Here is a 23,739-nt window from a genome sequence, read left to right on the forward strand (position 1 = left end):
CCAAGGACTAGTGGTTTCTTTTTATTGGAGAATAGTGTTACCTAAATTCTTTGAAACCATTTTCTTTTCTCCTGAGTCTTTGTTTTAAATTTATTTTTGGAAATGATATTACCAGTCAGTGCTCATTCCCGTTTCAATTTCAGTGAGATTACCAAGATCTGGAAACTCTAAATCAGAGCCTGCCTATTCTCTTGCATAGGAGATAAAAACAGAACTTTAAGTAAAAATTGCAGTTGTAAGGACCCTGAGTGTTTCCTTTCTGATAACATTCAGCATCCCTGAGGGATGGAATTATCTCATATGAGATAGAGAAGTATTCAGGGAACTGTAGGATGAAGCTGTGGAAAAGAGCAAGAGAAAACATGATTTTGACTTCATGATTTTTTGTCTCAATTTGTATTTTGGAGATATAACACTGGAATTCTATCTCTCAAAAGCCTGGGATATCTTTTTTCTTACCATCATTTTATTATGAAAAATGAAGACATATAGCAAGGTTGAAAGAATTTGAGTGAAATAATTTTACATTGCAATATACTCACCCTACCTAGATTTTTACTTTTAAATTATACTCTCCTTGCTCTACCACGTATCTGTCCATCTAATCATCCCTTTTAAAATCCATTTTATTTTTTGATGCAATTAAATTGCAGACATCATTACTTCTCCCTTAATATTTCAGCATACATATCAATAACTAAAGTTCAATATAGTTGTTAAAATGAAAATGTACTTATTAAAATGTGTAAATTTTATGTGTATATTTGCTGAGTTTTGACACATATGAGTAACCCAAACCACTATGACAATGTAGAACATTACCATCACTCCAAAACGTTCCCTCATGCTCCTTTCCAAATAATCCTTGCCCTTACCTCCTCCAGAGGCAATGACTGTTTTAATTTTTTGTCTAACATAGATTAGTTTTGCCTGTTCTAGAATTTCATATAAATGAAATCATACAGTAATAAATTATTAGATAATAATGTCTTTTAGATTTATCCACATCATTGCACATTCGTTCCTTTTCCTGCCTTTTATTTATAAATATACAAAAATTTAAAAATTTATTCTTCTATTGAGGTATATCTGGGCCATTTCCAATTTGGAGTTATTATGAATTGAGTTGTTATGAGTATTTGCATTCAAGTCTTTGTGGGACATGTTTTCATTTCTCTTGGTACATGCCCAGAAGTAGAATTGCTGGTCATAGGGTAGGTACATATTTATGTCTTCTAATGCCAGACTATTTTTCCAAGTGGTTATACCATTTTATTTTATTTTACTTATTTTATTATTTTATTTATTTTATTTATTTTATTTTATTTTATTTTATTTATTTATTTTATTGGTGTTCAGCTTACCAACATACAGAATAACACCCAGTGCTCATCCCGTCAAGTGCCCCCCTCAGTGCCCATCACCCATTCACCCCCACCTCCTGCCCTCCTCCCCTTCCACCACCCCTAGTTCTTTTCCCAGAGTTAGGAGTCTTTATGTTCTGTCTCCCTTTCTGATATTTCCCACACATTTCTCCTCCCATCCTTTATATTCCCTTTCACTATTATTTATATTCCCCAAATGAATGAGACCATATAATGTTTGTCCTTCTCCGATTGACTTACTTCACTCAGCATAATACCCTCCAGTTCCATCCACGTTGAAGCAAATGGTGGGTATTTGTCGTTTCTAATGGATGAGGAATATTCCATTGTATACATAGACCACATCTTCTCTATCCATTCATCTTTCGATGGACACTGAGGCTCCTTCCACAGTTTGGCTATCGTGGCCATTGCTGCTATAAACATCAGGGTGCAGGTGTCCCAGCGTTTCATTGCATCTGTATCTTTGGGGTAAATCCCCAGCAGTGCAATTGCTGGGTCGTAGGGCAGGTCTATTTTTAACTCTTTGAGGAACCTCCACACAGTTTTCCAGAGTGGCTGCACCAGTTCACATTCCCACCAACAGTGCAAGAGGATTCCCATTTCTCCACATCCTCTCCAACATTTATTATTTCCTGTCTTGTTAATTTTCCCCATTCTCATTGGTGTGATGTGATATCTCATTGTGGTTTTGATTTGTATTTCCCTGATGGCAAGTGATGCAGAGCATTTTCTCATGTGCTTGTTGGCCATGTCTATGTCTTCCTCTGTGAGATTTCTCTTCATGTCTTTTGCCCATTTCATGATTGGATCGTTTGTTTCTTTGCTGTTGAGTTTAATAAGTTCTTTATAGATCTTGGAAACTAGCCCTTTATCTGATATGTCATTTGCAAATATCTTCTCCCATTCTGTAGGTTGTCTTTTAGTTTTGTTGACTGTATCCTTTGCTATGCAAAAGCTTCTTATCTTGATGAAGTCCCAATAGTTGATTTTTGCTTTTGTTTCTTTTGCCTTCGTGGATGTATCTTGCAAGAAGTTATTGTGGCTGAGTTCAAAAAGGGTGTTGCCTGTGTTCTCCTCTAGGATTTTGATGGACTCTTGTCTCCCATTTAGATCTTTCATCCATTTTGAGTTTATCTTTGTGTATGGTGCAAGAGAGTGGTCTAGTTTCATTCTTCTGCATGTGGATGTCCAATTTTCCCAGCACATTTATTGAAGAGACTGTGTTTTTTCCAGTGGATAGTCTTTCTTCCTTTGTCGAATAGTAGTTGACCATAAAGTTGAGGGTCCACTTCGGGATTCTCTATTCTGTTCCATTGATCTATGTGTCTGTTTTTGTGCCAGTACCACACTGTCTTGATGACCACAGCTTCGTAGTACAACCTGAAATCTGGCATTGTGATGCCCCCAGATATGGTTTTCTTTTTTAAAATTCCCCTGGCTATTTGGGGTCTTTTCTGATTCCACACAAATCTTAAAATAATTTGTTCTAACTCTCTGAAGAAAGTCCATGGTATTTTGATAGGGATTGCATTAAACATGTAAATTGCCCTGGGTAACATTGACATTTTCACAATATTAATTCTGCCAATCCATGAGCATGGAATATTTTTCCATCTCTTTGTGTCTTCCTCAATTTCTTTCAGAAGTGTTCTATAGTTGTGAGGGTATAGATCCTTTACCTCTTTGGTTAGGTTTATTCCTAGGTATCTTATGCTTTTGGGTGCAATTGTAAATGGGATTGACTCCTTAATTTCTCTTTCTTCAGTCTCATTGTTAGTGTATAGAAATGCCACTGATTTCTGGGCATTGATTTTGTATCGTGCCATGCTACCAAATTGCTGTATGAGTTCTAGCAATCTTGGGGTGGAGGCTTTTGGGTTTTCTATGTAGAGTATCATGTCATCGGCGAAGAGGGAGAGTTTGACTTCTTCTTTGCCAATTTGAATGCCTTTAATGTCTTTTTGTTGTCTGATTGCTGAGGCTAGGACTTCCAGTACTATGTTGAATAGCAGTGGTGAGAGTGGACATCCCTGTCTTGTTCCTGATCTTAGGGGAAAGGCTCCCAGTGCTTCCCATTGAGAATGATATTTGCTGTGGGCTTTTCGTAGATGGCTTTTAAGATGTTGAGGAATGTTCCCTGTATCCCTACACTCTGAAGAGTTTTGATCAGGAATGGATGCTGTATTTTATCAAATGCTTTCTCTGCATCTATTGAAAGGATCATATGGTTCTTGTTTTTTCTCTTGCTGATATGATGAATCACATTGATTGTTTTATGAGTGTTGAACCAGCCTTGCATCCCGGGAATAAATCCTGCTTGGTCATGGTGAATAATTTTCTTAATGTACTGTTGGATCCTATTGGCTAGTATCTTGTTGAGAATTTTTGCATCCATGTTCATCAGGGATATTGGTCTGTAATTCTCCTTTTTGGTGGGGTCTTTGTCTGGTTTTGGAATTAAGGTGATGCTGGCCTCATAGAACGAGTTTGGAAGTACTCCATCACTTTCTAACTTTCCAAACAGCTTTAGTAGAATAGGTATGGTTTCTTCTTTAAACATTTGATAGAATTCCCCTGGGAAGCCATTTGGCTGTGGACTTTTGTGTCTTGGGAGGTTTTTGATGACTGCTTCAATTTCCTCCCTGGTTAGTGGCCTGTTCAGGTTTTCTATTTCTTCCTGTTCCAGTTTTGGTAGTTTGTGGCTTTCCAGGAATGCGTCCATTTCTTCTAGATTGCCTAATTTATTGGCGTATAGCTGTTCATAATATGTTTTTAAAATCGTTTGTATTTCCTTGGTGTTGGTAGTGATCTCTCCTTTCTCATTCATGATTTTATTAATTTGAGTCTTCTCTCTCTTCTTTTTAATAAGGCTGGCTAATGGTTTATCTATCTTATTAATTCTTTCAAAGAACCAACTCCTGGTTTTGTTGATCTGTTCCACAGTTCTTCTGGTCTCGATTTTGTTGAGTTCTGCTCGAATCTTTATTAACTCCCTTCTTCTGCTGGGTGTAGGATCTATTTGCTGTTTTTTCTCTAGCTCCTTTATGTGTTAGGTTAGCTTTTGTATTTGAGTTCTTTCCAGTTTTTGAATGGATGCTTGTATTGCAATGTATTTCCCCCTTAGGACTGCTTTTGCTGTATCCCAAAGATTTTGAACGGTTGTATCTTCATTCTCATTAGTTTCCATGAATCTTTTTAATTCTTCCTTAATTTCCTGGTTGACCCTTTCATCTTTTAGCAGGATGGTCCTTAACCTCCATGTGTTTGAGGTCCTTCCAAACTTCTTGTTGTGATTTAGTTCTAATTTCAAGGCATTATGGTCTGAGAATATGCAGGGGACGATCCCAATCTTTTGGTACCGGTTCAGACCCGATTTGTGACCCAGTATGTGGTCTATTCTGGAGAAAGTTCCATGTGCACTTGCGAAGAATGTGTATTCAGTTGAGTTTGGATGTAAAGTTCTGTAGATATCTGTGAAATCCATCTGGTCCAGTGTATCATTTAAAGCTCTCGTTTCTTTGGAGATGTTGTGCTTAGAAGACCTATTGAGTATAGAAAGAGCTAGATTGAAGTTACCAAGTATAAGTGTATTATTATCTAAGTATTTCTTCACTTTGGTTATTAATTGATTGATATATTTGGCAGCTCCCATATTCAGGGCATATATATTGAGGATTGTTAAGTCCTCTTGTTGGATAGATCCTTTAAGTATGATATAGTGTCCCTCTTCATCTCTCACTACAGTCTTCGGGGTAAATTTTAGTTTATCTGATATAAGGATGGCTACCCCTGCTTTCTTTTGAGGACCATTTGAATGGTAAATTGTTCTCCAACCTTTTATTTTCAGGCTGTAGGTGTCCTTCTGTCTAAAATGAGTCTCTTGTAGACAGCAAATAGATGGGTCCTGCTTTTTTTATCCAGTCTGAAACCCTGCGCCTTTTGATGGGGTCATTAAGCCCATTAACGTTCAGAGTTACTATTGAAAGGTATGAGTTTAGTGTCGTCATGATATGTATTCAGTCCTTGTTTTTGTGGATTGTTCCACTGAACTTCTTCTTAAAGGGGAATTTTAAGAGTCCCAGAAGCTCTTTATCTCTCCTTCCATTTTGAATGAGAGCCTTGCTGGATAAAGTATTCTTGGTTGCATGTTCTTCTCATTTAGGACCCTGAATATATCCTGCCAGCCCTTTCTGGCCTGCCAGGTCTCTGTGGAGAGGTCTGCTGTTACCCTAATACTCCTCCCCATAAAAGTCAGGGATTTCTTGTTTCTTGCTGCTTTAAGGTTCTTCTGTTTATCTTTGGAATTTGCAAGCTTCACTATTAAATGTCGAGGTATTGAACGGTTTTTATTGATTTTAGGGGGGTGATCTCTCTATTTCCTGGATCTGAATGCCTGTTTCCCTCCCAGATGAGGGAAGTTTTCAGCTATGATTTGTTCAAATACATATTCTGGCCTTCTGTCCCTTTCGGCGCCCTCAGGAACCCCAAGTAAACGTAGGTTTTTCTTCCTCAGGCTGTCATTTATTTCCCTTAATCTATCTTCATGGTCTTTTTTTTTCTTTATTTATTGATAGTCACACAGAGAGAGAGAGAGAGGCAGAGACACAGGCAGAGGGAGAAGCAGGCTTCATGCACCGGGAGCCCGACGTGGGATTTGATCCCGGGTCTCCAGGATCGCGCCCTGGGCCAAAGGCAGGCGCTAAACCGCTGCGCCACCCAGGGATCCCCTATCTTCATGGTCTTTTAATTGTTTGTCTCTTTTTTCCTCAGTTTCTCTCATTGCCATCAACTTGTCTTCTGTGTCACTCACTCGTTCTTCCACCTCGTTAACCCTCGTCGTTAGGACTTCTAGTTTGGATTGCATCTCATTCAATTGATTTTTAATTTCTGCCTGATTGGATCTAAATTCTGCAGTCATGAAGTCTCTTGAGTCCTTTATGCTTTTTTCTAGAGCCACCAGTAGCTGTATAATAGTGCTTCTTAATTGGCTTTCTGACATTGAATTGTAATCCAGATTTTGTAACTCTGTGGGAGAGAGGACTGTTTCTGATTCTTTCTTTTGAGGTGAGGTTTTCCTTCTAGTCATTTTGCTCAGTGCAGAGTGGCCAAAGACAAGTTGTATTGGGAAAGGGAGAAAAAGAGAGGAGAGAAAGAAGGAAAGAAAAGAGAAAAAGAAAAAAGAAAAAAAGGAAGAAAAGAAGAAAAAAAAGAGAAGAAAAAGAGAAAGAAAGGAAAAAAAGGGGGTCGGGGAAGCAAACAAATCAAAAAGCAAAACAAAAAAACAAAACAAAACAAAACAAAAAACAAAAACAAAACCCCCCAAAAACCAAAACAAACAAACAAAAAAACACGGGGGAGTATCTTCTGATTCTGTGTACTTTAAGTCCTGTGACTTCCCCTGGAACTTGTCCTTCTAGCTGGTCTTCTGGGGGAGGGGCCTGTTGTGCTGATTCTCAGGTGTTAGCACTTGGGGGAGCTGCTCTGCCCCCTGCCTGGTGCAGGGCTCAGTGGGGGTTGTTTACCCCGTGAGGCCCCAGGAGGAACAACCGCAGTGGCGGGGCCAGCTCTGCAGCCCTGGAGTCAGCCCCCGCAGTAACTCCGGAGCTCTCCGTCTGCAGGACCTGGAGGCTCCGGGGCGGGGCCGCTGATCTGCTCAGCTCGGGGCAGGAGCGTCCTCGCTGTCCTGGGCTCTCCCGGCCTCTGCCTGTCCCCGGGGGAGGCCGGATCCCGGGCTGTGTCCAGGCGCCCTGTGTTCCGGGGCCTGCGCTGTTGGATTCTCCCTCCCGCCCCGCAGCCCCCTCCGCGGAGCCGCCCCCGAGCCCCCCGAGCTGCTCCCGCCCCGCAGCCCCCTCCGCGGAGCCGCCCCCGAGCCCTCCGAGCTGCTCCGGGTCCCGCCGTGCGCGCTGCAGCCCTTAGGGAGCTCGGCGCATCTCCCGGAGCGCAGGTGTGTTAGTGTCCCCGGGAGCCCGAGGTCACCCCCGCCCTCCTGGGTCCTGCTCCAACTCCCTGCGAGGCCTTTCCACCCGGGAAGGTCGGTGCAGCTCCTGCTTCTCCGGGACGGGGCTCTCCTGTCCTGGGGACACTCGCCCCGGCCTCAGCCCGGCTCCTCGCGGGGCCCCTCCCCCTTGGATGCCTTTTGTTTCTTTAATTCTTTTTTTCCCCATCTTCCTACCTTGATAGAAGCGTGAACTCTTCTCACTGTAGCATTCCAGCTGTTCTCTCTTTAAATCTCAGGCGAATTCGTAGATTTTCAGGATAATTTGAAGGTTATCTAGGTAATTTGGTGGGGATAGGTGATGTGGGGACCCTACTCTTCCGCTGTCTTGCCCCTCCTCGGTTATACCATTTTAAATCTCCACCAATAATGTAAGGAAGTTCCAGTCACTCCACAGCCTCGTCAATGTTTAATTTTGTCACTCCTTTAAATTTGACATTCAGTGGGTATGTAGTGACTGATATATCACTGCAATTTTAATTTCCATTTCCCTATTGATTAATAATGTTGAGTACTTTTTTCATGTGCTTATTGGCTTATTGTACTTTTGTACTTATTGAACTTTTATGAAACATCTTTTCAAACCTTTGTCTATTTTCTATTTGATTGTCTTTTTATTGTGATTAGTGGTGTTTCTTTGTATTCTAGATCAGTGCTGTTCAATGGAATTTTCTGCACAATCCAACATGTTTATTGTGAAAAGTGTCTAGTGCAAATGAGGAAGTGTATTTTTAATTGTATTTAATTTTAATTAATTTAAAAAAGATTTTATTTATTTGAGATAGAGTGCACATAAGCGATGGTGGGGGCAGAGGGAGACGGAGAAGCAGACTCCCCAGTGAGTAGGGAGCCTGACTTGGGGCTCTATCCAGGCCTGGGATCATGACCTGAGTCAAAGGCAGATGCTTAACTGACTGAGCCACTCTGGTACCCCTAATTTTAATTACTTTTTTAAAAAAGACTATTTATTCATGAGACACAGAGAGAAAGAAAGGCAGAGACACAGGCAGAGGGAGAAGCGGGCTCCATGCAGGGAGCCTGACATGGGACTCAATCCTGGGACTCTAGGATCATGCCCTGGGCTGAAGGCAGATGCTAAACCGCTGAGCCACCCAGGCATCCCTAATTTTAATTAATTTTAACTGAAATAGCTACATAGGATAATGGCTACCATATTGGACAGTGCAGTTCAAAATACCAGTCCTTCTGACTCTGTGGCTTAGCTATTCATTTTTAAAAATAATATTTATTTATTTATTTGGGAGAGAGAGAGAGAGAGCGGGAGCAGGAGGGGCAGAGGGAGAGAGAGAGAGAATCTCAAGCAGACTCTGAGCTGAGTGCAGAGCCCAATGGAGGGCTCAATCTCACAAACTTGAGATCATGACCTTAGCCAAAATCAAAAGTCAGCTGCTTAACTGACTATGCCCTTCAGACACCCCTTGGCTATTCATTTTTTTAGACCGTATCTTTTGATGAACAGAAGTTTCAAATTTTGATCAAGTCTAATTTTTCAATTTTTTTCTTTAATGGCTATTGAATTCTATGGCCCATCTAAGAAACTTGTGATTACTTCTAAGTCAATTGGTTTATGATCAACCTTGGTGAGGTAGGGTGAGAGTTGGGGTTATTTGAGTAACACTGTTGAAAAGACCTTCATTACCTGTTTGGATGTTTTGTAATATTTTTGAAGAACAACAACAACAAAAACCCTGTATGGATCTATTTCTGTCCTCTCTGTTCTCTTAGATTAATCTATTTGTTGAGCCTCATGCCATTACTATGCTGTTTTGATTACTGTAGGTTTATTGTAAGTCTTAAAGTCAGAAGTGTGAGCCCTCCGATTTTGTTCTTTTTCAAGATTGTTATGAGTATTTTAGGTCCTTTGAATCTCCATATAAACTTGAGTCAGCTTGTTAATTGGAATTATGACCGGGCTTTTGATTATTTAGATGTGATGGAAGAAACATTTGATATTTCTGAAAGTGGATATTTATATAGGGTTGACATATTTTAATACTTTGTTAAGAAGGGAAATAGGGTCTGATCAGTCTTCTATGACCTCGGGCAGAAGAGAGCCTATAATAATCCATTTCTCCCATTTTGTATTGTTTACTTAGAAGGAACTTTGGACAATAATTCTTTGGCAGAATGTGGGATTAGAGTTGCAGACTCTCTGGAGCATGAGAAATAAAAAATCTAGGTCCCAAGAAACAGAATAGAAACCACTTCCAAGATGAACTAGTGATTCTAAATGTGAAAAACCTCTATATAACTCTTTGATTTATGTCCTATTTAAGGAAGGCAATAAATTTTGTGCTTTTCTGGTCTGCAGCATCTCTAAACTATTTTGCCTTGAATTTCTCAAAATTATTTTAGGAAAAGTGAAGTTACACAACCTTGTTCTCTTCAGTATAAGCTTGGAAAAGAAATCTATGGATTGTTTAGTTTAATCTCTTCATGTCATATGTGGAGAAATAGAGTTAAATAATTTATCCAACATCAGAGGGCTAGTTAGTAGCAGAGTTCTGACAATATTTCAGGCTTTTTCAACCTCTCTACTCCACTGGTATTTCCACCATGTATTGCTGTGATAATAGCTAACAAATCAGTAACTCCCAAGCCTCTACCATGTGCCTGGCACTAGGCTATGTATAGAGGATTTAAATTACCATTATGATATAGCTCTGGTCCTCAAATACCATACAGTCCTGTGTAAGAGAAGACACAATTAGAAAACAGTAAAAGGCAATATGTAATAATGTTCCAAATTGGATAGAATTTAGCATAAAGTGGTATGGATGTACATAGAAGTAATATTGTGCCTCATTTTAAATAAACATGGTGGTGTTATGGCAATGTAAGATTGTAATTGAGAGCAGTTTGTATAAGAGAGACCTGAAATAGGCTAGCTTTGCTAATAACTTAAATGTATAACATGAAAGCAATAAAATTTCACCTTAAATACACGGTCTATTAAACAAAATGTTAACAACTGTTAAGGAAGGTGAAGATTAATATTTGATGAAATTATCAGAGAAGGCTTAATAGAAGAAGTAGGGTTTGAAAAAGAATTTCAAGGAATGATAAAATTATGAACAGCAAAGGATTATAAACTATTACAAATGGGACATGAATGATATTTTAATGAAAATTTGAATACCTTATAAATTAAAATATGATTTCAGTGCAGTTCAAGAGAAGGCCATTAAATATGTTTATGGGCCTCTGAAATAAATTACTTTAAACTAAAGCTAGTGAAGCCCAAATTTGTATGAGAAGCTTAGAGGTGGAAATGCCTACTGAATTAGTCAAGTAGGTATCTAGATTTCTTTGTACAGAGGTGGTGCTATTTTACCCAAGTGCTTCTTTTGTGATAGCTGGTCCAAATGGAATACTGTTTTTTTTTTTTTTAAACAATATTCCTGTAAAGGTAATGAGAGACCTGTATTTCCATTTTGTTTTCAACCATTTATCCTAAAACAAATATACTAACATCTCCAGTATTTTATTTTCTTGTCTAGAAATGGGACTAATAACTTCCCTGACAACTTCATGGCAGTTGTGAAACCTGAAAGGATAATGTGTGAAAATGCTTTGAAAATCTTCCAGATATAAGATTCAGTAAATAATAATAATTGTACAGATATGGCTCAATGGAGAAATATTCTATGAAAGTATTTTAGGGATAAATTCTGCATAATTCTCTGCAGTATTGACTTGGCTTGTCTCCAAAGATTCTAATGGGCATTATTATATTTTTCCTGGGGTGTAGATAACTAACTATAATGATATATGTGCAATAGGATTAAATGCTTCAAAGATACTGAATCATCTTTCATCAACTGGGCTGATTTACATTTTTGCAGTGAGCTGTTATTTAGAGTATCATTGGAAAATTCTTGTTTGTATTACTTTTTATTTAAATATTAAGTACAAAAATTGCTTTCTTTATACTTGTATCCAGATTAGTGCAATTATTTAAGAATGATGATGATCTGCTAATGTAGATAATGAAGTTGCAACTCTAATTTCTTACATAGCTGAAGGGAAAGTATTTGCTCATGAGAGAAGAGCAAAAAAGTAGAACTGTAATGCTAGACAGCGTTTTTCTTTCATTATAAAGTAAATTCAGTTGTTACCAAAAGTGGATTCAAGGGGCACCTGGCTGGCTCAGTACATAGAACATGGGACTCTTGATCTCAGAATCATGAATTCAAGCCCCACGGTGGGCATGAAGCCTGCTTTAAAAAAAAGGTGGGTTCAGTTGTTACTAAGAAAAACAGAACTTGATTTATGAAGCAAAGATCGTTTTCATTTTACTACCTCCATGTGTCTATTCTCCAGTATCTCATATTAAAACATTACTCTATGTAGTTTGTTAATATAACAATTAATACTCAAGTAATAACACTTAAAATTATCAACATAGGTTCAAAATTTCTTAACAAAATATGCATATTTTTATATGGCAAAAAAGATTGCCATTACACATCAATTATATCTCTGTAATTAAAAAAAATTCCATACGAGAACCTTTACCTTGACTATATTATTACTAAAATCTGGGTTACTGAGTATTAGTTATCTATTGCTGCATAACCAATTACCAGAACTTGGTAACTTAATACGCTTTTTAAAGAAAAAAAGATTTATTTATTTGAGAGTGAGAGTGAGAGAAAGAACATGGGGAGGGAGGAGGTGCAAAGGGAGAGGAGGAGAGAGAGAATCTCAGACTCCAAGCTAAGCATGAAGCCTGATGTGGGGCTCCATCTCACATCCCTGAAATCAACCTGAGTCAAAATCAAGAGTTGGATATTTAACCAATTGTGCCATCAAGGTGCCCCAAAGAACACATACTTATTAAGGGGTCATCCAGGGCTGGAGTCTCATTTGAAAGCTACCTTGGGAAGGATCTACTTCCAATCTAATATGGTTGTTGGCAAAATTCAGTTCCTTGCAGGCTTTTGGACTGAGGACCTCAGTTCTTTGCTGTCACCTGTTGCATGCCACATGGCCTTTTCCATAAGCAGTTCATACCATGGCAAGCTTGCATTGTCAAAGCCAGCTAGGAAGTTTCCTAGAAAGCCAGAAGTTACAATCTTACATATTGTAATCACAGAAGTGACATTCTAGCACTGTTGTTGTATTCTATTGGTTAGAACCTATTTATGGGTCCTGGTCACACTTAAAGGGAGCAGATTTATAAAGGGGATGAATACCAAGAGACAAAGATAATCTTGGGCCATTTTAGAGTCTGTTCGGAAAAAACTGATTAATGTGATTCATAACCTACAAAGAGAGGGGAACCCACTAAGAAAACATTCTCAATTAATTCTATAATACAGAAGGGATTGGTGGGGTGGGCTTAATAGAATTTCCTTTTAACTATACAGCATCACAAACTAATAAGCATCAACTACTAAGCACACTATTTTCTTCCACTATTCTGCTCTTTGTCCAGTATTGTCAAATATAAGATAGCTCTAGAAAACTGGAAAGTGGACCCTGGAAAACTGGCAAATAGTTGTACTTCGGAAAAGCATTATAGAAATATAGAAATATAGAATTTTAAATATATATATATATATTTCATCAGCAAACAGTGTACTGCATCAAAATGGTGTCTATTTTGTTATACTGATAACTGATACCTATTAAAAATGTCATTCTCAACAGCACCTTGCCAGCATGTTCTTTCACATAAATAACCTTGGTTAAATAAAACTGTAATTATTGCACATGATTAGAAATTTGCAAAAGAGATTCAATGTGGCATTAATATAATAAACTCTTTGAGTAATTGACAAAACTTCTTCTGGTAATTAAAAGAGCTCTTTGTATTCCTAATCAAATCAAAATACCAGTTTTTAAACTACTCAGAATAATTATGCCCCAAATGAATATTTTCTATGCAAAAATATTTTTATCTGTTTTAAAGAGTAGCAAAGACTGGAAAAGCTGAGATGGAAGCAATTAGTGATTATCACTTCAATGGTGCTGAGTTATGGTTAGTAGATCGCCTCTAATAGGATTGAAAATAAGTTCATTAGCCTCAATCATTGGTGGTCAGGAAAACCCTATTTTTAATTTTTTTTTTTTTACAAAAGATTTTATTTATTTGAGAGAGAGAGAGAGCCACACTTGAGCAGGGGGAGGGGTGGAGGAAGAGAGAGAGAGTGAGAGAGAATCTCAAGCAGATCCATGCTGACACAGTCTGATGCAGGGTCAATATATTGACCCTGAGATCATGACCTGAGCTGAAATCAAGAGTCAGATGCTTAACTGACTGAGCCACCCAGGGGTCCCTGGGAAAATCCTATTTTATTTAGGATGCAGTGGAAAATGGACCCAAATACTGCTTAAAATGTTGTTTGGTATGAATTAGAGCACTTTAGGGAGCCTAATTGCTGTGTAGCAGGCTGGACAAAGATATATTTCAGACTTTGAAGTCTGCCAGTCAATCCTAGATCAAATTGATATTATTACCCTTAATGATGTTATTTCCACTTTATGGCTCTAAATCAGCACACAGATGTATTTTGAGAGATTATAGTGGTTTGGTAGGAGCTCTTAACTTTTATAAATGGATTGAACACAATTTTTGCCTGCAACGTTTATAACATATCATGTATAATACCTGTAAATATGGTTAATACATCCTAAATAGAAAAGGTTAATAAATGAATTGACAAGATTTGGTATCAGAACACCAAGTAGACTAAGGTATTATTATGTAAGCCACATGACTATAGAGGACATCCTCACATTTTGGTAGCAGTGTATAACAGACAAAAATCTATATTATCTCTTTTTCCCTGAAGAAAATAGAACTTCAAATTAGCTGATGCGAAGGTTTGGTATCTTGATGGGGCTCTGCTTTGTCATTGTCCTTGGTGTGTTCTCTAAAGTGCACAGGAAAATTCTCTTCTGAATACAGAATGAAGTAAGGTGTTAGCACAGTCTTGTAGAGACTTAAGTCTTCTAATATCTAGAATAGAATTGAAGGGTAGGAAGACTTGGCTTAATGAATACAGGTTTGGTACTTGGAGAAAATGAAATAAAAAAGCAAAATTATGAGAATACTGAGGCCCTGTATGTGTAGCAAGTATTTGCCTTGGGTGACAATACTTTTTCTAAATTCTGCTTGTGTGGCTTCTAATTCAGGATAGGATCTTCTTTGAAGCCTTAAACAATAAATAGAGACTAAATTCAGCTATAACTCGAGCCCTGTGACCTTTGTCCACGGATTCAGTTCAATCTCATAAATCAGAAATTCAAATGTCAAATCACCCATGATTTATCCAGCTCTGAATACTGGCATTTAGAAACCCATCCTGTCTCATTCTAGAGGTGAATTTTTGGTCAGTGGGAGGCCTATTCTCAGAAGCCTATCTAGTCTGAGAATATACATACACTTGCCTTATATAATTTTTAAAAAGAAGAATGGGGACTTTCTTTGATAGCACCTTAGTTTACATGAGCGAAGGTACTGAAAGCCTTTGATATGAGAAAACTTCTTAGACTAGGTTTCCTACAGAGAGACTGATTCAATGAGAAACTATTTACCTAAGCCAGAAATACTTTATAGCTTAATGTGAAAATTTGTATTAGATATTGGTAAGAGACAGTGTCATGTTTAGTTATGAGCAGAGATATTTGGAAACAAATTGTACCATAGGACAAGAGGGTCAATTAATGGGGCTGTCATTTAGACAAGTCCATTGATAGGGTGAGATTTTCATTTCAGCAAGCCTTGTGGGCAGGATAAAAGGTTCATTTGGGGACAATAACCTTAAACTGAAGGAACTGGCACTAGTTCTAAGCTTTAGTTAATATATTAACAGAGACAGGAAACTGTCCATACCTTCTTATTCCTTCGTGAATTGAACAAAGGAATGAAGCATGTTCTCAGCTGATAAGTTAAGCTTATGGATGGGGATGAGGCAGGCTCTGCCTCTGTGTAGGAATCTGAACTCTCAGCAAGCCCATGGTCACCTGAGGATCTTCTTTTGGGGGGAGGGGTGGGAATCTAGCAGATACAAATATATGCTTCCGAGACAATAATACAAAGTATTCCCCTATTTATAGGAGACATTCAAAAGAATCCTGTTTGTTTTGAATAGTACTTATTTATTAATTTCTCTTGGGGTGGTAGAAACCAGTATTGTGTGTATGTAGTGTCCAGATGTCTGCATGGTGATGTGACATTTAATCCGGAAGGTCTTTATCTGTTTATACCAGCATTGAATGAGATTCCACATACTTAACCATGCACGTTGTTGCCAAGTCTTCCTTTATTCTTGACCTTAAGGTTTCTTAAAGATCAGCTTTTTCTCTTAGCCACTCTTGTGGTTCCTTGCAGGAACTCTCTTAGCCTGTCTGCCTACACACGATACTCAACTGTTTTTATTCTGTGGTCCTGACACTACATTGATAGTGGGGACATTGATTCTGTTGTTATTACATCCCTTACACTGATTTGGGGCTCTGATATTCCCCCTCTTTACTGGGATTCAATTGGAGAGACATAGTCACAGTATATCTGGTTCTTTCTTTGGAGCTGTAATAGGTACTGATTATTTTAACTTCAAATAACAAAAATCCTAATTAACAGTGGTTAAAACAATTAATTATCTCACCCAACAAGAGAAATGGAGATGCAGGTCAGTACTGGCATAGCAGCTTAACTCTATAACCAAGAATTCATCTTCCTGATATATTTCTACTTCATTACCCTTACTGTTGGCTTTTGTCATTGTATCTGTCACCATTGTGCTTCTCATGTTCACACAATTGATTGCCACAACTCCAGGTGTCATATCCACTGTTAAGATGGGGGAAAAGGAGTAGTATCAATTAGGCTCTATTTTATCAGAAAAACAAAAGCTTTCTCAGAAGCCTTCCCCAGGAAATTTCTCTTACACCACATTGTCCGGAACCATACCATACATGCCAAGATCTATGTCTAGAATTAGCAAGTGAGACTAGAAAAGTAAGTATTCGGACTTTAATCCTTTATAGTTGAATGCTGCAAGGAAATTGGGGGTTAAGAATGTTCTTGGGCTATCCAATTACCAATATCTGGCTTAAGGACTTGTGAATATCTAAGTTCTCATTTTTCTTCTCTCTTGATTCCCCATAATTCCACAAAATTTTATATAGTCTTTCTAGGTATTGAGTTGGCTTATTCAATATCCATTTCCAATAATTTTTTCATTGCTTTCCACTAATCTATAGGTTAAGGATATGTAAATGCTTTATTTCTCAGCTTCTCTTGCTTTTAGGGGTGGTCATGTGACCTGGTTCTAGGCAATCTGTTGTGTATGTGGCTTCTCTCTCTCCCTTTCCCCACCTCCCTCCAAAACAGGGACAAACACCAGAGAAAGCTTTTTATCTTTGTTATTCTCCTCTTTTCCTGTATGGAACATAGCCTTGATGCCTGGAGGTGCAGCTACCATCTTGGAGCAAAATAAGGACAACAAGATGATGGAACCAAAAGAATGAATCTGGGACATAATAACACAATGGAGCCCCTGCATCAGACCTGAAGAGTCTGCCTGTGAACTTTTCATATGAGACTAATATATTCCTACCTATTTAAAACAATGATAGAGTTTTCTGCTACTTGCAGCCAAATGTAATCCTAACTTATATAGGTGAGAAACCATGTTTTTATATCATGTAGTTCTCCCAAATGTATTGTCTTTGCCAGAGCTGTCCCCATTCTCCTTAAAAGTCCTGATTTTCAAAATTCAAAACCAAGAAAACAATCTATTTTCTTTAACATTTTTAGGTATCATAAAATAATGCCACACAGTTTATTAAAATGGTGAAAGGATATATAAGGTACAAGGAAATTATAGGGGGGAATGTCTTGATAATTATAAAACATATCTTACCATACTTTTAGGTACACAAAATCACATCCAAACTAGGCCAAGGCACACAGAGAATTTATTGGATGGCTGCAGGTACATCTCATGGATCTACGAATAGGAAGTATAGCTCAACCTCACTATGGATTAGAACCAGGAATTGGAAAGCTATTATGAATCAGTGTAGTCGTTCTCCCCTCCATCTCTGCACACACAATTTCTGATGGTCTGCTTTATTTTTCTCTCTTGGCATTATCTTTTTCCACTTCTCTGTGCACAAAGAAGAAATTAGTCACTTCAGTCTTATCAGTTCCAATGCAAATTAGGATTAACATCTCTTGTTTTAAAAGTTTTCTGGATAAAAAAAAAAGTTTTCTGGAGAAAGAATCTAATTGGTCCAATTTTGTTTGTGTGTCCATCTTTAACCCAACAAGGGGATAGGGCCAAATGGCTTAGAAATTCTTAGGAGCTAAGGGAGAATATTCTTTTGAGAAGGAGGTGTGTGTGTGTGTGTGTGTGTGTGTTTGTGTGTGTGTGTGTAGCAGTAGTAAGAAATAATGGACATCGGGATCCCTGGGTGGCGCAGCGGTTTGGCGCCTGCCTTTGGCCCAGGGCCCGATCCTGGAGACCCAGGATCGAATCCCATATCGGGCTCCCGGTGCATGGAGCCTGCTTCTCCCTCTGCCTGTGTCTCTGCCTCTCTCTTTCTCTGTGACTATCATAAGTAAATAAATAAAAAAATTAAAAAAAAAAAGAAATAATGGACATCTTTTCTATTCTGCTGATATCCTATTCTGAAAGGTAAATCAAATTAATGATTTATCCATTCTACAAACATTGATATTACTTGTTCCTTCCTTTACTTTCTCTCTCAGAGGATGTCAGTACCATTTATCTCATTGCCCATATCATAAACCTTTACATAACCAATATCATTACAATAGCTAACATTTATTGCGAATATGTACTTTGCGATAGGTATTCTACATGCTTTATTAATTGATTTTCTACATGCATTATTTTAAATTTAACCTTGCAACATCCCTACAAGTAGGTATTATCTATTTTATAAGCAAACATGTCTCTTGGATTATTACAGTAACCTATCTCCCTAACGCTGGTCACACCTCTCACAACCCTTTTTTTAAACCTGGTATTCAGTAGTATTTCTAAAATATAAATCTAATTACATTATTTTATCACTTTAAACCTTCTGTGGTTCCCTTAGGAGAAAGTCCAAATTCCTTTGAGTGATATATAAAGTCTTTTATGATCTACACACCCTTCCCATCTTTGCCATCTTCCATCCTCATCTCTCTGAGACCTGCACCTCACACTCTGTCTGCAAGCCATGAAGATTATTTGAAATTCTTACCAGTTCATTTCTTATCTCTGTACAATCCTCTAGCTATTCTCAGAGCTGATGCCTACACATTACCCACACTCAGGATTCAGCTTAGATGTTACCCTATCCAGAAGCCTTCTTGAATGAATTAAGGTGCCCTTTCTTTGTAATTCTCTATTTCTCAGTGCTTTCTTCCTATACTTATTACACCATGTTGAATTATTATTCTGTCTCTCACACTTGGTAAAGTTCTTGAGTGGAGGGATTATATCTGATAATCCCTATTATCAGACCATTGGGTGACCATAACACCATAGGGTGTTGAAAACCCCATGATTAGCACATTGCTTGGTGTATTGTAGTTGGTCAGCAAATATTTGTTAAATGAATATATCTTCATAAGTCATAAGTCTAGAATAATTTGAAAAGCTACCTGAACACAAACAAATACTCAGCATTTCTTGTTTAGTGAATGGATTATTCTGATAGCCATTCTCCTTATCCCTATTCTTTTGGCTTATGATTTATAAAAATTGAGCAGATAAAATTGATAAAATTAACTGAGAAAACATATTGCAAAATAAGAAAGTGATAAGGCAAAGGAAGTAATAATGTGAGATTGGGGGAGAAAAAGCAAAGAACTGGATTTTTTCCCAGAGCTTATTTAATTCAATGTACTAGGGATCCCTGGGTAGCTCAGCGGTTTAGCGCCTGCCTTTGGCCCAGGGCGCGATCCTGGAGTCTCCGGATCGAGTCCCGCGTCGGGCTCCCTGCATGGAGCCTGCTTCTCCCTCCTCCTGTGTCTCTGCCTCTCTCTCTCTCTCTGTGTCTATTATGAATAAATAAATACATCTTTAAAAAAATTAATTCAATGTACTTGTTGGTAAAAATCTAATCCTTACAATAGTTGTTTGAGATTGAGATGTTATGCCTGTAGTAAAGCCAGGAAAATTAAAGACCAGATTAGAGCAAAATAAACTGAATGATTATACAACAAATTCTCTACAGAAAATATCATAAGGAATACGTGAGAGTAAGCCAACCTGCACCCTAATTGATTCTTTTGCTGGGTCAGGGTTTCTTTATCAGCCTTCTAGCGTCTTCTTTCACAGCTACTTCCCTCGCTCTCATCCACTTTGGATCTAGGAATACTTCATTCCTCACACCAAAATAAATTCCACCTTCTTCCTCAAGCTTTGTCTCACTTAACTTTCTTCTTGAGCGAAACTTGCTTCTTTAGACCTGCTTTCTTATTTAGCTAAACTTTTTCGAGCCCAGCAAAGCACCTGACTTTTCTTTCAGGGAACTGTAAGCAACACAGCAGTAAATATCAATACATACTATTATTGTGGATCACGCCGGGGGTAAAAAAAAAAAAAAAAAAAAGTAAAATCCTTAACACGGAGACTAGTTAAGATACCGTATTCTTCGCAATGCGAACACCTGGAGTCATTTTCAAGTTCTACAATTTCCTACTTCTTTCCAGTTGAGTCAAGTCTCTTAATACTGAAAAGAGAATACTGTTAAGAGTCCCCTATCTACCTACTCGAGGATTTCTGCGAGGACTAAACAGATGAGGTATGTGGAAAACGCTTCACAAACATTTGGTTAAACTTTGTAAAAGCTCTGTACCTGGCTACGAACGACACTGCACGAACAAGTCGGGCTCCCGGGCTGAGGAAACGCGAGGCGGCTGGTCTCTAGGGAGAGGAAGCCAAGCGTTACTACGTGACGTCATCACCCCGCGCCGGCCGCGACGGCTTCCGGGCTGGGCTTCAAGCTATGCTCCGCGCTATGGGGTGTTGGCAGCGTTTGCTGCTTTTTGGTGGGGTAACGCTTCGGGGTGGTGGCGGGGCCGGCGTCCCGCTTGGGGGAAGCCGAGTGTTGGTTTGTGGGCGCCAGGTTCGTGGAGCTGCAGGCCGGGGGGAGGCGGGGGGGACGGAGATGCGAGGGCGGCAGGGCCGCAGGTGCGCAGGCAAAACCCCCTGGCGAGCGCTCGCCGCAGACCTTAACGGGCCCCCGCCAGCCGGCGGCAAAGTGAGACCCCAGTTGTCTGGACGTCTCCACTTTCCAAGCAGGCCCCCATAGGACCAGGCCGGGGCGTGGCGGGACAGGACGGATGCCTAGAACGTGCATGTGAGACTTGTGCATTGCTTTCTCTATTTAGAAAATGGGTTAAAGAGAAGGAAACACGTGGAGGATTTAACTCCGTAAAGAGGCAGTTTATTTACTTTGCGTTTTTTTTTTTTAACGTCCTGGCAGATAAATTTCAACTTAAACAGTGTATTTCCACGACTGTGATCAATAGCAGTAAGAAGATAGCACGAAAGACCTACCTAATGGAGATCAGCAGCATTAGCCTAGAAAAGCAAGCCCTTTTCAAGACTCTGATATTTTACTTTAACAGCATGCTAATAGTGATGGCTTATTTTAAAACTTTTTTTTTTTTTTTTAAGTTGTCTGGAGCTGACAGTGAGGCCCTAAAACAAAGAAGAGCACAAATCATGTCCCGAGGACTTCCAAAGCAGAAACCAATAGAAGGTGTAAAGCAAGTTATAGTTGTGGCCTCTGGAAAAGGTGGAGTTGGAAAGTCTACTACAGCAGGTATTATAGGATATTCTGATCTCAGGAATTTATGCCAACTGGCAAGTGCACAGCATTAAAAGGATAGTTTTGATTTTTAGAGTTATTTGTGAAATTCCCAATCGCTGATTCCGTGGTATCAGGAGTTAGTAGTGATGAGGAGCTTAGATTTACAGTTCAAAAAAACTAGGTACAAAAAAAAAAAAAAAAAAAAAAAAAAAACAACAAAACTAGGTACAGATGGCCCAGGTCTTCGACCCCTTAACTGAGGAAAAGGTGGTCACATTGCCCATCAGATCTTCAGTTTACTTAACTGTAAAATGGTAATGATGATAAGGTTTTTCATAGGGTGGGCATGTAAATTAAACAAAGAGGAACACAGGCAGGGAGGGGGCAGGGGGGAAGGACAGAGAGTACCCTTAAGCAGGTTGCCTGCTGGGCGTGGAGCCGGATCCTGCGTTCTATCCCAGAACCGCAAGATCATGACCCAAGCCCAAATCGAGAGCTGGCTGCTTAACCGGCGGCTACTCACGTGCCCCAGAAATTTTTTATTTCTAGGAAGATGGTTCCAGTGTAATTATGTAAAAGGGTAATGGCTTCCCTTGTTCCGATCTTGCACAACAGAAGTAACTTGTATTATTAATTGGGAGTAATAAAACACTTAAAAAAAAGATATGTTTATTTTAGAGAGAGACAGAGAGCATGATTTAGAGGGGCAGAGGAGAGGGAGAGAATCTCAAGTAGACTCCACACTGAGTGCAGAGCCCAACTCAGGGCTGGATCTCAACCCTGAGATCCCAACCTGAGCCAAAATCAAGTGTTGGGTGCTTAACTGACTGCACCACCCAGGCACCCTTGGAGTCATCTTATTGCTGCCTTGTTATTTAACATTCAGTCATTTCAATAGGAATGACTGCTAATTCAGATCTCTATCCCGTTTATCGTTTGCACATGATTTTAAAAAAATGACTATCTTTACCATATTTAGTTGTTGATTTGGTGTAGTTCTAGACTGACAAGGTATTTTATTTTATTTATTTTTTTTCTGACAAGATATTTTAAATTAAAAATATTTTTCAGACTATTAAAGTTGGGAGATATACGTGCCATGAAATTCTTCACTTCCACTGAAATCAATGACATTTTGAAATAAGGGCTAGTACAGAGTTCTGTGACTAAAGATCTTGTGTTTGTTTAAAGCTATTTTTAGTAATTTCCCAGTATAGCAGTTTTATGGTTGTACAATCAACTACAAATCCAACTATATAGTTTATTGGCTCAATTTTTTTCTCACTTTGACCTGAAGGTAATTGTGGAAGAGTTTTTCAGATATTTTACAGAAAATAAGATTTACCAAATATTATAGTTATAATAGACCTCTAATGTTATTACTACTTGATACTATATTATTATTATTATTGAAAGATTTTATTTATTTATTCATGAGAGATACAGAGAGAGAGGCAGAGACACAGGCAGAGGGAGGAAGCAGGCTCCATGCAGGGAGCCCGATGCAGGACTCGATCCCAGGACTCTGGGATCACACCCTGAGCTGAAAGCAGATGCTCAACTGCGGAGCCACCCAGTTGTCCCAACAGATACTATATTATTATTAAAAAATGATTAGTGATTGTTTCTAATGAATTAATGCTATATGCAACCATTTTTACTTTCTTTCTTAAGGGGCTATAATCCATCTGTTTAATATTTTGTAAAATTTAGAAGCTTTTAGTCTTTGGTTCTAGAATCCACCTCTTCTTGTTTTTTGAAAATTCAGAGTACATTTATTTGTTTTCAGTAATGTGAATTCCTTTGCATGCTCTGTGATTACTGGAACTGGTTAAAGATAAAAGTATTTTCATGATGCTATCCTGAAGTTACTTGAATTTTATGCAATATAATTTGTTGAATCTGTAGGCTAATGCTTGTTTAAAACATTGTTTTTGTTTAGCAGATCATCTATTGCCATGGAATGTGGCAGCATTTAAATAGGAAAATATATGAGAAAATATACAGTTGTGACACATAGTAGATGTTTCTGCAAATGCCCCTGCCTTGTTTCTTTTTTTATTTGTTAGCATTATACCATCTGTCCAAAACAATTGACCTTTACTTTTTTCTAACAGTTCTATCTGTATACATAAGCCTTAGAAATATTTCTTTCCCATATGTGTGTGTGTTATATATATATATATATATATATATATATATATATATATATATATTTTTTTTTTTTGTTCTGAACTATCTCAAAATTCTTCCCATTTGAATATGCGTACTAGAGATATTTTCAGTTAGAATGATGATACATGGTTAATACAAACATGCTTTGTGATTCCATTGTGTAAACTGAGAAGACTCTGACAATGAAATGAAGTATTCTCTAAAAGTTTCCTTTTTTTTTTTCTCTAAAAGTTTCTGTTTAACAGTTAGACTGTTTAACCTATGATGTACCTGAAATTCAGCATTATTTTATAATTTATAAAAATTAATTTGTCAAGTACCATATCCTAGGCTAAGTATTTTATGTATTTCATTTAATTCTCAAAACCG

The 23,739-nt window shown here is 38.3% G+C and overlaps 1 protein-coding gene and 1 long non-coding RNA gene across 25 annotated transcripts in view; one reads left to right on the forward strand and one right to left on the reverse strand.

The window, feature by feature from the left end:
• LOC144320421 (uncharacterized) overlaps nt 1-20,362 on the reverse strand; it is a 34,100-nt gene extending 13,738 nt beyond the window's left edge. Inside the window, exons 1-4 of one of the 2 annotated variants that reach the window (XR_013385976.1) lie at nt 20,236-20,362; nt 17,283-17,528; nt 16,023-16,207; nt 10,053-10,091 (exon numbers count right to left, since the gene is read on the reverse strand). This is a non-coding gene — a long non-coding RNA (uncharacterized LOC144320421). Of the gene's footprint in view, nt 1-10,052; nt 10,092-12,008; nt 14,372-16,022; nt 16,208-17,282; nt 17,529-20,235 lie in introns of those variants that run through there. The other variant, XR_013385975.1, reaches the window with a different exon arrangement.
• Nucleotides 20,344-23,739, forward strand: part of NUBPL (NUBP iron-sulfur cluster assembly factor, mitochondrial) — a 231,260-nt gene continuing 227,864 nt past the window's right edge. For 18 of the 23 annotated variants that reach the window (XR_013385972.1, XR_013385971.1, XR_013385966.1 and 15 more), the window contains exons 1-2: nt 20,351-20,505; nt 21,060-21,207. Coding sequence is in view for 13 of the 23 variants with exons in the window: in XM_077908962.1 (XP_077765088.1) it covers nt 20,386-20,505; nt 21,060-21,207 (268 nt within the window). In the remaining 10 variants the exon portion in view is untranslated. Of the gene's footprint in view, nt 20,506-20,590; nt 20,740-21,059; nt 21,208-23,739 lie in introns of those variants that run through there. The other 5 variants (XR_013385973.1, XM_077908976.1, XM_077908971.1 and 2 more) reach the window with 4 other exon arrangements.

Source organism: Canis aureus, chromosome 9 (genome assembly GCF_053574225.1).
Source record: "Canis aureus isolate CA01 chromosome 9, VMU_Caureus_v.1.0, whole genome shotgun sequence".
Classification (NCBI taxonomy): domain Eukaryota; kingdom Metazoa; phylum Chordata; class Mammalia; order Carnivora; family Canidae; genus Canis; species Canis aureus.